A 14,059-nucleotide genomic window follows, 5' to 3' on the forward strand; every position below is an offset into this window, starting at 1 on the left:
TTCTTAAAAACAATTCTGAAAAATATTTTTAATTTGGTTGTTTTTGAACGTAACTAAATTATATGACTATTGAAAGTTCTTGAATCGGATTCCATTATTATTACGACTACATGTATATAATTATTATAACCATGTATGTTGTAAAAGGGATGGAATAAAACTGACAGTTTTGTTATTTGAAAAAAATACTTGAGACTGTTCATAGTCATGGGCCCTGTTCAGACAATGTTACATGAAGTTAGGTGGTTAAGGGGTCAGTGGCTCTAGAGACGTTTACTCATCTATCACGTTAACATTTCTGCAAAAACTGACCTTGATGTGTTGGTTGCTTATGAAAATACCTATTGTGGGGTATCAATAATATATCATAATCATAGCCATTGTGTCCTCTATGTATTACAAACTTTTATTGCATTCGATTAACTACTTGATGAAGAGAAATGGAAAAATACAATATAAATAAGGTCAATTCACTGTAAGTTTAGTTTAAACCCGAGACTACCCTTATTCGAAGTTGATCGAGACTTAACAAAGCGAAGCATTCTGATTCAATTTTCACAAAGATCAGTTTCTGAAGTTTTCCAAAATTTTTTAACATGTTTGAAATCTCACCAAGCCATTCTTTCAAATCATTTTCAGGCGTATTGATCTAAAATTGTGAATTCAGGGGTGGTATTCAATACCGTTCTTAATTGGATCTACGAATGATGTAGTTAATCAGATTGCTCGATATAAAATAACGGACCTATACAGTTTATACCATGCTGTATGGCCATAAGTCATATAGTTACATATTGAAGATCACCCCTGTTGTTTAAGCAAACCAATTGTTGATGAGGCACCACCCGCCGACCACAATACCTCAGCCCCAGTTGCAAATCAGTTTGCCAAGTTTGATATTTCTGCATTAAACGAATATACAAACAGACATGCAGTCGTGCAAAAGTTGACAACATTTTTATTTCGTTTCATATTTGAGTAATATACAACAAGATCAATTTATGTTTTCAGTCAACCACAAGCACCAATTATTCGTTTCAGGTTCACTTTATTGTGGTCCCTCTTCACTGCTGGCGAATTTCTTTTTCCGGAACCACCTAATATTGAAACAATGAGCACTTTATATTCATAAACTATACACACAGAAACACTTAACTTGATATACAGTACATGAAACATGTATGCTATATAGCCTTTTCAAATGATATTAAAATATAAACTTGTAAAAGTATAATTATTTAACACAATCATAAATAAAAGTTACTGAACATAATCATATAATTTTCGTGACGTTTGACCATTCATCCTTTTTGGATTAAATTAAACAACATGTGGGGAATTTTAGGGGGTAGAGTACTACGTATGTTTATAACTAATCTAATGTAAATTCTTAAACTATATAATCTGTATGAGATTGATATTTCCATTTTTGTAAACGAATAGTCAATCTTCGTGTCTTTAATCAATGAACGTAATATATTTTTCATATCCAAAGCCTGTTTAGAGACACAGGGTCATGGCACAAACGCCACATGACGAGAGACAGACCACACACACATGACGACAGCTCTATCAATTATTGACGGGATTACGGCCTTGGAAGCATTCGTAGTTATGCACGAATTTCTGTTCACAACCGACTTGACTCCACACATATCTGATATCCTTTCCCTATGTCTTAAAGGCCTTCTATAAGTGCCCCCCCCCAAATGTGAGTTTGAAATATTTGGAGCCTATAGTAGATGTGAGATTGCCAGATCTGGAGCCTGTAATATATGTGAGATTGCCAGATCTGGAGCCTGTAATATATGTGAGATTGCCAGATCTGGAGCCTGTAATATATGTGAGATTGCCAGATCTGGAGCCTGTAATATATGTGAGATTGCCAGATCTGGAGCCCGTAATATATGTGAGATTGCCAGATCTGGAGCCCGTAATATATGTGAGATTGCCAGATCTGGAGCCCGTAATATATGTGAGATTGCCAGATCTGGAGCCCGTAATATATGTGAGATTGCCAGATCTGGAGCCCGTAATATATGTGAGATTGCCAGATCTGGAGCCCGTAATATATGTGAGATTGCCAGATCTGGAGCCCGTAATATATGTGAGATTGCCAGATCTGGAGCCCGTAATATATGTGAGATTGCCAGATCTGGAGCCCGTAATATATGTGAGATTGCCAGATCTGGAGCCCGTAATATATGAGAGATTGCCAGATCTGGAGCCCGTAATATATGTGAGATTGCCAGATCTGGAGCCTATAGTAGATGTGAGATTGCCAGATCTGGAGCCTGTAATATATGTGAGATTGCCAGATCTGGAGCCTATAGTAGATGTGAGATTGCCAGATCTGGAGCCTGTAATATATGTGAGATTGCCAGATCTGGAGCCTGTAATATATGTGAGATTGCCAGATCTGGAGCCTGTAATATATGTGAGATTGCCAGATCTGGAGCCTGTAATATATGTGAGATTGCCAGATCTGGAGCCTGTAATATATGTGAGATTGCCAGATCTGGAGCCTGTAATATATGTGAGATTGCCAGATCTGGAGCCTATAGTAGATGTGAGATTGCCAGATCTGGAGCCTGTAATATATGTGAGATTGCCAGATCTGGAGCCTATAGTAGATGTGAGATTGCCAGATCTGGAGCCTGTAATATATGTGAGATTGCCAGATCTGGAGCCTGTAATATATGTGAGATTGCCAGATCTGGAGCCTATAGTAGATGTGAGATTGCCAGATCTGGAGCCTGTAATATATGTGAGATTGCCAGATCTGGAGCCTGTAATATATGTGAGATTGCCAGATCTGGAGCCTGTAATATATGTGAGATTGCCAGATCTGGAGCCTGTAATATATGTGAGATTGCCAGCTCTGGAGCCTGTAATATATGTGAGATTGCCAGCTCTGGAGCCTGTAATATATGTGAGATTGCCAGCTCTGGAGCCTGTAATATATGTGAGATTGTCAGATCTGGAGCCTGTAATATATGTGAGATTGCCAGATCTGGAGCCTGTAATAGATGTGAGATTGCCAGATCTGGAGCCTGTAATAGATGTGAGATTGCCAGATCTGGAGCCTGTAATATATGTGAGATTGCCAGCTCTGGAGCCTGTAATATATGTGAGATTGCCAGCTCTGGAGCCTGTAATATATGTGAGTTTGTAAGATCTGGAGAAAATAGTAGATATGTGTTTGCCAGATCAAGAGTCAATAGAAGATGTGAGTTTGTAAGATCTGGAGAAAATAGTAGATATGTGTTTTAAGATCTGGAGCCAAAAGAAGATATAATTTTGTATGATCTGGTGCAAATAGCAGATATGAGTTTGCCAGATCTGGAGTCAATAGCAGATATGAGTTTGCCAGATCTGGAGCCAATAGCAGATATGAGTTTGCCAGATCTGGAGCCAATAGCAGATATGAGTTTGCCAGATCTGGAGCCAATAGCAGATATGAGTTTGCCAGGTCTGGAGCTAATAGTAGATATGAGCTGGCTAGATCTGGAGCCTGTAATATAATATATGTGAGTTTGTCAGATCTGGAGCTTGTAGTAGATATGGATTTTGATGGTAGATCTGGAGTTTGTCAGATCTGGGGCCTCTAGTAAATGGGGTTAAAGGCACCCACTCTTTTAACTGGAACTACAGTTAAGCACCACTCTGATATAAGCATGTCCTGCAAACCAGACCGCGAAGGAACGACTACCGGTTCCAGACAAATGCTACTTACATTCATGCAGACATCGTTTTCATAAGACTGTTAACCGTGACCTTTAACATACTGATCCTAAAATCAATAGGGACATATACCGGCCATTGGCAACTTACCACGTCAGGTTTATGGTCCTAGGTCAACCCATTCTCAATTCATTGAGCGGACAAGACCTAACGCCATTTACAAACCTATTGCAGGGCATTAAAGCTGCACTCTCACAGATTGAACGTTTAGACAACTTTTTTTAATTTTTGTCTTGGAACGAGCCAAACTATGCGAAAATGCATGTAAACCAGTCATATATGACTGCTGACAAACATTAGATCGCAGATGTTTATATTAAAGTTAAAAAATGATGTTTTATGCATTTTTCCTAAACCGTTGGTAACGGTTTAAGCCAAAAAAAATAATTTTGGAACGGAAATATGAAAAACTGCGATCTGATCTTTTGTCAACAGTCTTTTTTCACTGGTTTGCAGATATTTACGCACAAATTTGCTCATTCCAAGACAAAAAATAAAAAACTTATAAAGACGGCAAATCTGTGAGAGTGCAGCTTTTAAATAACATCAAGACATCGAGTTTAAAACAGACTGCTTTAAATAATAATTACATGGCCATTCGAGGTGTTGCAATGGGTAAAAGCGATCTGGAAAGGCCTAGTGACCAAGTGACTAAGGTTCGGTCCCCGCCTGTCTCAATTTCACTGCGTGATTTCTTCGTATATATTTTCAAACGTTTCTGAATCCCAGTTGTCTGTATGATTACCGTCCCGGAACGACTTATATACTGTGAAATCATTTATATTCGTGGGCTTTCAATTTCGTAGTTTTTTGTTAAACGATAATTTTGTGGGCTCTTAAAGGCCTAGTTTAAACCTTCTATAAGTGACCCCACAAAAAAAAAAAAAAAAAATAAAAAAAAAATGTACAGTACACAACTTCTGTGTATTGATCTTAATCTTATTGCCGTGTGCCGTCTTAACAGAGATTTGGAGGTTTTATTATAGAAATGGACAATACATCTTGTCTTTTTTTTCAAATAATATTATTATTATTATTATTATTATTATTATTATTATTATTATTATTATTACGTCATAGAAAAAAACCTTTATGTAATATATATATATCAAAAGGCGTAGGTTGGGATTTACTTCCGTCGGAAATAGAAAAAAATATCTTTGAATACTCAATGGAAATTATAACCACACAAGTAGTTACAATAATTATCATCAAGATGACAATGAGCAGTCATGTAATAAAAAACTGACTTACAAGTTCTCACACGACAATCACACGAATCTATGTATTGGTCACCGCAGACAGAATGGTATTTCACGTTAAAACAATCGCTACAAGTGCACAGACTGCCAGAGAGACCGCGCTGAACACAATCTGAAAATCAAATGTACGTATGTAAATTGCAAATCGATTTCAAATTTATAACCGTCATAATCAATAACATTTCAGCTTCTGTTCTTATCGACGCCGATATACATTTGATATGATCGAATCACAAGTTACAGAACGCTTCATGATTTTTGGTACCATTTCTGTTCCGAAGCGAATTCTTAGGAAATCAATACTTAAATAAATGCCATTAATTTGAAGAAGGTGGCGCAAAACTGTTAGATTATGATGCAAACCGGCATATATATGTATATACGTTGTAATAGTGTAAAACGCTGCTAATAATAAGTAATAAGGTTGTTTCCATTCAGAATCAGTTAAAATTAAATGAACAAAAGAACACGTTCGATTATGTAGTCTTCTTAAATTTACAGTAAAATTAGTAAATTTTACTAATAAAGTAGTAAATTTAAATAGTAAATTTACATTTTACTGACCGTTCCAAGGCGGTACCTAACAATCCTTGATAAACACACCTAGTTTTTTTTATAAATAGTATGTATGCATTGTGCTGTTTGTAGAGTTTTGTGCTGTTGTTCCATGATTCTTGTTTGTGATTTTATGTTCTATGTCTTTGGCATTTACCCAGTGCCATTAAATCGGGTTTATGTTTAAACTTGTTGTTACTTGTCTTGTTTCTGTAGCGTTTCGCATAAATATTGAATACCTCCAGATTATTCGTTAAACATTGATGGCGAACAGACGTCACGGGTATAACTAAAATTTGAAATCGTATCGGACTAACCTTAACTAAAAATTTGAAATCGTGTCGGACTAACCTTAACTAAAATTTGAAATCGTATCGGACTAACCTTAACTAAAATTTGAAATCGTATCGGACTAACCTTAACTAAAATTTGAAATCGTATCGGACTAACCTTAACTAAAATTTGAAATCGTATCGGACTAACCTTAACTAAAATTTGAAATCGTATCGGACTAACTTTAACTATCAAGTTATTTTTATGTTCACTGCGAGTTTCGGTGAACGCACCACGTATGTTTTTTAACGGCAGGCGGTCCAGATGTGGTATTATGCGGGTGAGGGGTTAGGCAAATTATACCAGGAAATGCGGTAGGATAAATGAACTTTAGATTTTTAAAAGAATACGAAATGAACAGTTAAAAACAAGAAGTCCATGCACAGTTTAAGGAATTTTCCACGAATGATGAGAAAATCACGGATACTATAAATTGTATATGTTTTCAACCGAAGATCTGGACCATTTCCATGTTGAGAATGATTTTCAAACAATAAATGCTACAACTGTTCAAGGGCTTAGAGCAAATATCAACTCCGGGTCGTCTGAATACGGTGTCAGGTACATGCCTTTTGGGGGAAATATTAATGTGCGAATACATAAACACAGTCATCATGATAATTTATTATAAAATCGAGCAGTGTCGGAGTGCGAAGCAGTTAGACGGAAAACGCCACCGACGGGCGAGCGTAGCGTTAGAGGTGTGCCTCCAATAATATCTTAAAAACAATTTGGAATGGCGTCAATATACCTCTATCACAACAACCTCTTTTATTTGGTGGAAAGCCGTAACAACTCATCCCCTTCACAATGTCCAGGCGATGGTCACATTGTGAATGCCGCTGTCGAATTCCGTTGCCACATGTCACAGAACAGGTTCCCCATGGACCCCACGTCATCCAACCAAAGTGATCTAGAAAATAAATAAGAATTGTCGATGTGTGTGATCTGCGTCAAACATGTTTACGTAGATTCGATTATGGCATAAGAGTATTGGAAATTGAAAAATATATTAGTATACAACGGTAATGGCATCTTTTATGATGGGAAACAATTATTAAGTTTTAGTCAGTGAGCCTATATTTACAAAGACTGATCAACAATCGACTTGTAAATCCATCTGCAATGTTCGGGAGTTTCACACATCCAAACCTTTGGTGCCACAGATTACGTAGGAGATAATTCTTTGTTCCAGTATGTAAGATAGAAATACATTTCACTGTGTGAAAACCAAAATAATTATTTCACGATTGGCGTAGCGACGAGTGAAATATATTCTGTTGGTGTTCACGAGGTGAAATATTTTGCGATCTTTCACTGAAACAGACAATTGTTTTTCTTTTGAGATTATTGCTTAAACGGATACATGAATGAAATTTAGTTTTTCAGATAAAACGAACAGAACTGTATACTTTAATAAACTATTTCTCCAAGCTAGAAATTTGCATGAGGTGCGTCCCACAGGTAGTGGCGTAGCAAACACATACACAGGTCACACGCGAGACTGATCTTACCACAAACGTCACAGGAGCGCGCACACTGCTCCACCACTGTTTATTCTCTACAACTGTCTGGATTTAGGCGACCTAAGGCAGCACACAGCGCTGGGTTCTTGTCTTCGCATGGTATATTTGGTGACAATGATGGCATATGAAACACGTTTCCTGCAGCTGGAAACAATAGAACACCAATGAACCAAAGGAAATGGACTATTTTACATGCATTTTATGTTTTTTGTAGGACAGATAATACACAATTTGAGAGAATGTTTCAGTTAAACAACTTTTAATTATCTTTTGAGTTAAAACTTTGTTAACAAGAAAGCATCTACAGGGTATTTCCCGCATTTTATATGGCCAGCCATTGGCACTATCATGTTTATCTGTAAAGTGACTTAAGTATTTATAGCAATGGTATATATAGCAATTGTCATTGTATAAAACTTCAATAAGTTATATTTTGGACAGTATGCATATTTAAATGATTTGAGTGGTTAAAAGCAATAATGGAATACATATTGGTCAATCGATAAGCATAATTATGACTAACTTTGACCAAACCAAAGAATTAACCAGTTATATGCAATTGGCTGCTGCGGGAACATTAATAAAGCTGTATTTACTGTGTTCATGTATAGTTGAAAAATTGCAATATTATGTCTTATCCATGACAAGCGTTAATAACGCATCTGATTGTAGGGTTTTCAGCATTATGTCAAAATTATGCTCAAACGGGTATCAGTTTGTTGCTTTTGGTTCTTATAAATTAATCAAATGACTATTTAGAACAACTGTTGTTAACATATGAAATCCACCTTGGGTGGAGCATGCGTGTGTGTTGCAGTGATCACCGTGGCAACATACATCGCAGTCGGTGGTGTTGGATGTAGCAATGGCTCCCGCCGCTAGGGGACTTGGATCACAGTGCTTTTTAAAGAAAACAATTAAAAGTTAAGCTTCATGAATAAGAATACATTCTGGACGAAAGAAGCATTATCTACCGATTTGAATGCGCGACATTCATGTAGCAGTATGTATGATGTAGTAATAATTTCTATTCATTGACACTATTTAGGTGCAACACTTCACACTAGCACCGACCTAAGACGCGTCTGACTAAAAATAGATATGAATTATGATTATGATTTATTTCCTAAAATTTCGGTGTCAGAAAGAAGTAATAAAAAGGTTTTCGGAGCTAACACTCACTCTTGTTGAAACACAACCAAGTCGATACCTCAAGTGGCCAAAGGTATGAAACCTTTGGGTGAAACACATCTGTAACAAAACAATAACATAAAACAAATGACGTTTCATGTCCCACCAAACGTTTTCAAAACTAAATATTTTCATATTACTTGATAAAACATATTTCCATGGCTTGAGCAATGCAACGTATGGTTCGGGCAAAATTTGGGAGAAATATAGGCAGTTGGGCTTAAAAGGAAAACATCGTGATATTTAAACCGATGGCTCACTCTGAAATACGTGATACCTATGTTTTCAGTACAAATAATTTTAGGACCAAGACAAAACTTGGGTTTTAACTTTACCCCGGTTTAAGCGATGTCGTAGATGTATAAGGGCATTTATATGTAACTATAGTTACTGCAACTTTAATTTCGAATACTTAGTAATGCAAATACAATTTAAAGTGAACATCACACCTCATTTGACGCACATTCCATCACAGTGGTGCACTCATGTGGACTTTCAACCATGTCGCACTCCAAACATCTTGGTGGCCTTGTGGTGTTTTCTTAAATCAAAGAGAGTATAACATTGGTTTATTGGTAACTATGTAGGTCTCCTCTTCTGACTCAAGAATCTTTGTCCAGATCTCAACCAAGGGAAGGTTATCTTGCCCTAATATGACAACCCGTACTCGACATCGATTTATGTCAGTTTGACACTACCAATATAACTATTTCATCCATTTATACTTAAGTTTGAAATTTTAAATGATTATTTGAAACTACAGGGAACAGCCCAGTAGCCGAATATTTAACGTATATCATGTTTAAAGGAGCAATAACCAAAGCTTTGCAGACATGAACTTTGATCTTATACCGGTTTTCGACATCATACTATGTGGAAATCTTTTGAGCTAACACAACAGTTTTCAGTCTTACTTGGTGAACAAGCATACAGGTTACAGAGATCATCTGAACACGTGGACGCACAAAACTTAAAACCTCCTGTTGTTGCGTTCCTACGTGGCGCAGCCTGAAGCCAATAAATCGATTCTTATAGCATTAAGAGTTTGTTTATATACATGAAGGATATATAGTTCCTAATAGCAAGAATCGCTATATTAATTATTAAAGTAAACTTTTGCTGTTTTGCCTGGTGAAAAAATAAAACTTAAAGGGACTCGCTTATGTTTTAGGACCGAAAATTAGTTTCCCTGATAATGCATCTGAAAACACTTATTTTATACTTATTTTAATCTTTGATACCGAAATTGCAGAAAAATACAATTCAAGAATAAAAATAATAATCTAGTGGGGAGCGAACCGTCGCAGGTACAGTCAAGAAAGGAAACCAATAGCATAATGACTCGGCCACAGGGACTCATGCAGACTGCATTTGATGTTTTAACTTTTATCAAACACATTAAAAGAATAACTTAATAATGCTAATCAACCAATCACGCTACAACCTTTTGCTGAATTGCGTTGGCAACGGTTTGGGAATCGTGGACACCAGAGATAATATGTGAGCGTACACCAACATTTGTTTAAGGGTTACAGCTGTTGTATTTTAGTTCAAACGCTCCTGGTGATTTGAAACACTTTAGTTAGTGTTTTTTTTAAACAAAAGTGCAATTTACAAACCATTAGCAAGTCCCGTAAAGGTTATCGAGAAAGATAAGATCAATTGATGTACACTTAGTTAATTTCCATTTAAGATGTTTTATTTTAAATGCTATTTTCTTGTGGATGATATTGCTATTTCTTTGAAAGCTTCCGTTATTTAAGTTCTCATTATAAAAATGTTGACTGCTTCTCAAATTATATTTGACCTCCATAATATTACTTCGTGTAACTTAGGAATATTTCTTAGTTAAAGAATTATTAAACAGACAAAAATAAGTATAATTGTAATTATGTACGCAAGTATAGGCATCTATATTAAAGTTATTGTTTTGCAGTTTAATTTTAATTTTCATACTTAAAAATAAGTCGCATTTAATTAATGTGTTGTTATCGCTTTTATAGAAAATATGTTAGCTTACGAGTTCAGAGGTACATCTCCGGTTGTGTGTGTCACGCGACCATCTAGCATCCCATCCGACCGCCCATAACATTTCTTTGAAACAGAAAAAGGAATTTGTTTAAACTAAAGAGTATCAATTCTAAAGAAGTATACATACGATATATATATTTTCCGTAGTTGGTGTCCTCTGAAAACAAAATAACAATATTACTCTAAATTGCGAGAAAAAACTCGCACACGTTTAAAACTGCTTGTTTACAGTCGGTAATTATCTATATTTATAAATATAAATTATATTTAGAATAATGTATATATGCTGTATACGAATTCTTTACTTATATACAATGCTTCAAATACATGTAAATCAGTTTATTAGTATTACCTGTAGACCTGGACATTGCACCACATTGAAACACAGCTCATTTGACTCTAAATCCGAACATGAATAACACAGCAGACTAACTGCCCCTACAAAGAATATGTGTAAGATGCTACAACTGTTAAACGAAACAAAAACTCCTTATTTAATTCAGATAATTCAAAAGTTTTAAGTAAAAGAAAAAGATAACTATATTCTTTTTTAATTACTTCTAAGGACAAAGCTTAATAAGGAGAGCTTTCACAAACCTTGCACTCCAGTTAAAATCAGCAATGCTGTTATTCTTAGCATAGTTTCATCATCCTGAAAGAGTGAAATGAATAGAATAACTGTATCAATTACATCACGACTAAGAATATTGTTTACTTTTTTAATGAATTCCAGTCACACACATTTAAAAGTGTTCCTCACCGTATTGGTCGAATAGCAATGTCTTAGTTGAAAACAATTTCAACCTATCCCACTCTGGCTAATGTCTCTTATCACTTTATATCAAACAAAAACGTCATTTACCGACGTAGGCACATACGTTAACTCTCAGATTGTTTTTATCAGAAATACTTCTTGAAGAAGATTTTAATTAATAAATTTAATTTCAAATAGCAACACTTAAAATAACAGGAACTATATCAATCCCAATGATTGCAATAAGAATTTTAGATATTTGCCAATGGTAAACATGTATGTAACTTATCTAAATCTTAAGCTGCGTAATGAACCTGTCATAACACAGGTTACTTACTTTTGGAACTACAATTGCGGATGACACCGAGTATGGTTCAAATCTGTATGGATTAAATAGAGCAGTCTTTGTTTCCATGCGAGGGTTTAGTATTTAGTATATATCTGGTACCAAGTCAAGCAACTAGCCTGGGAAATGGAAAAAAAAACACACACAAAACAGTGGTGTATGTGCACGTAAACTGGTTTAAACCCAAAGTAAATTTACATTTTACTGACCGTTTTAAGGTGGTACCTAAGAATCCATTGATAAACATACCTAGTTTTTATATAGTGAATATGCACTGTGCTGTTTGTGGAGTTTTGTACTGCTGTTCCATGTTTCTTGTTTGTGACGTTTTGTTTTTGTGTTCTATGTCTTTGGCGTTTACCCTGTGCCATTAAACGGTGTTTATCTTTAATTTTTTGGCTACTGAGCTTGTTTCTGTAAGCGTTCAAATACATATTGAACGATTACCTGTTTGTGTATGTTCCTGTTGTTGAAGCATGCACCACATACCACATGTTTAACGTATAATTAAATAAAAAAAGCATACATGCAGTTGCGTGGGTTCACAAGTGATTACTACTATATTTAATTTTTGTAGTACATTATTCAACGATAGAAACATTAAAAACATATTTTAGACATTTAGACTTAGACTCTATGTCCGTTTTTTTTTTACATGTTCCTTGCTATTTTGCTTTGACATTTTAGGTCGTAATAGTATTTGATAAAACGCCCAAACATATTTTAGCATAACATTATATATGAACTTTATAATCATTCAATACGCTATCATATTTCCAACCTTTCTCGTCATAAATGGAATTCTCACAATTTCCCCATAATAAAAAATGTTTTTAGCTTTAATTATTACTCTTAAATACTTAAAAACGTAAAGTTAACTATCATATCACTTTCTGTAAACCCCAAACTTCACAGCCAAAGACAAGTTGGGGTATATTGATTTATTGATATACCAGCACAACTAACTTATTATCGTATTAACATGTGTGTTTGTTTATAGCTATTATACCCAATATAAGTAATTCCCACTCTTGACCATTACACAAAATATCATACATTTCCCCTAACGTTTCAAAAAACTACAGGGACAAGCACAGTTGTCAAACAATTAAAGCAAACCCGTGTTTCAGAGGACGAAGACTAGGGCCTTTGAACGATAGACACAAAATTTAACAAACAACACAGTCAGACCACACATGCATCGAAATAACTTGAACGCCTTGAAATTTTTACCTACCTTTCAAAATCTGGTAATATTTAACATTATCGTCAGCAAACAGCAAGATAAACTGTTTCAAAATATCTAACTTAATACCCTCAAAACCCTTTAACACATATATATAAATGTATGTGTATGTAATTTTGATACACGCAAAATAATAAGAAGAAAAAGATGCACCCTGTCGAACACCTACTAGTATATGTGGGAGGTAGATTTGTATATTGTATTCTTGTTCTATCAGGTTCGTACATTAACTTACCTAAATATTTTCTAACACTAAGTTAAATCGACTTAAACAAGATGTTTTCCCTACAAATAATCAAATTCTTTGGTAAAGGCAATACACACAGCAAAGCACACACTTTTGTTTAACAAATGCTTTATATAATATGTACCTATTGTATTCACAGTTTCATTCTGCGTTTTAATAAAAATGCATATGATACATTATTTTTCTTTTAATGTTTTTAAATGAAAGAAAAACATTTATTATTATTTCAACATCACCTTTTCATGCATGGGTGCTATTTCTTTCAAGTTTGTCGATGATACATGGAGTTTGATCAGTGAAAAATAACAACAGTTTGACTGTAAAACACAAACGTGTGTTGGTGTTCGAACTGCGTCGCTCTTGTTTCAATTCTGCTTTTCATTTGTCGCCCCTTATGCTCTTTTAATACATATGTCTTATTAGTATTAGTATAAACTAAGAGCTTCTGTGATTTTTTCTTCAACCATTCTTCTTGGGAGGGATAAGTTAGTCAGCTGACCAATTGTAATATATACATGCTTGCTTTTAAACATTCATGTACACGCATGTACATGGCAATTGTTTTGCTCCATAGTTTGCCTGTTTTCCTATGTTGTAAACCCCTTTGGGTAACTATCACAATTTAAAGTGAAACTTAATATATTTTAAGAGACAGCCATGAGGGTTAAGATCGAGAATAATAACCATAATCGTACCTGCATAATAAAGGAATTACCTATCATTTAAGTATGGATTTGTCATAGTAATGGCTTCATCAGCGTTGGTTCACGACAGTTGTGGGCTTGAAAGAGAAACTCCAAGAACAATAAGTTTACCTTTAGAAA

The 14,059-nt window shown here is 35.1% G+C and overlaps 1 protein-coding gene across 1 annotated transcript; it reads right to left on the minus strand.

Annotated features, from left to right (window-relative positions):
- Window positions 1-9,480: 9,480 nt before the first annotated feature.
- Window positions 9,481-11,811, minus strand: LOC128228384 (uncharacterized). Its single transcript, XM_052939676.1, has 5 exons — window positions 11,734-11,811; window positions 11,240-11,294; window positions 10,995-11,080; window positions 10,632-10,705; window positions 9,481-9,619 (listed from the first exon to the last, which is right to left on the minus strand). The coding sequence occupies exons 1-5, from the start codon at window positions 11,809-11,811 to the stop codon at window positions 9,481-9,483; spliced, it is 432 nt and encodes a 143-aa protein (XP_052795636.1).
- Between the last annotated feature and the right edge of the window lie 2,248 nt (window positions 11,812-14,059).

The sequence above is a fragment of the Mya arenaria genome, chromosome 1 (assembly GCF_026914265.1).
Source record: "Mya arenaria isolate MELC-2E11 chromosome 1, ASM2691426v1".
Lineage (NCBI taxonomy): Eukaryota > Metazoa > Mollusca > Bivalvia > Myida > Myidae > Mya > Mya arenaria.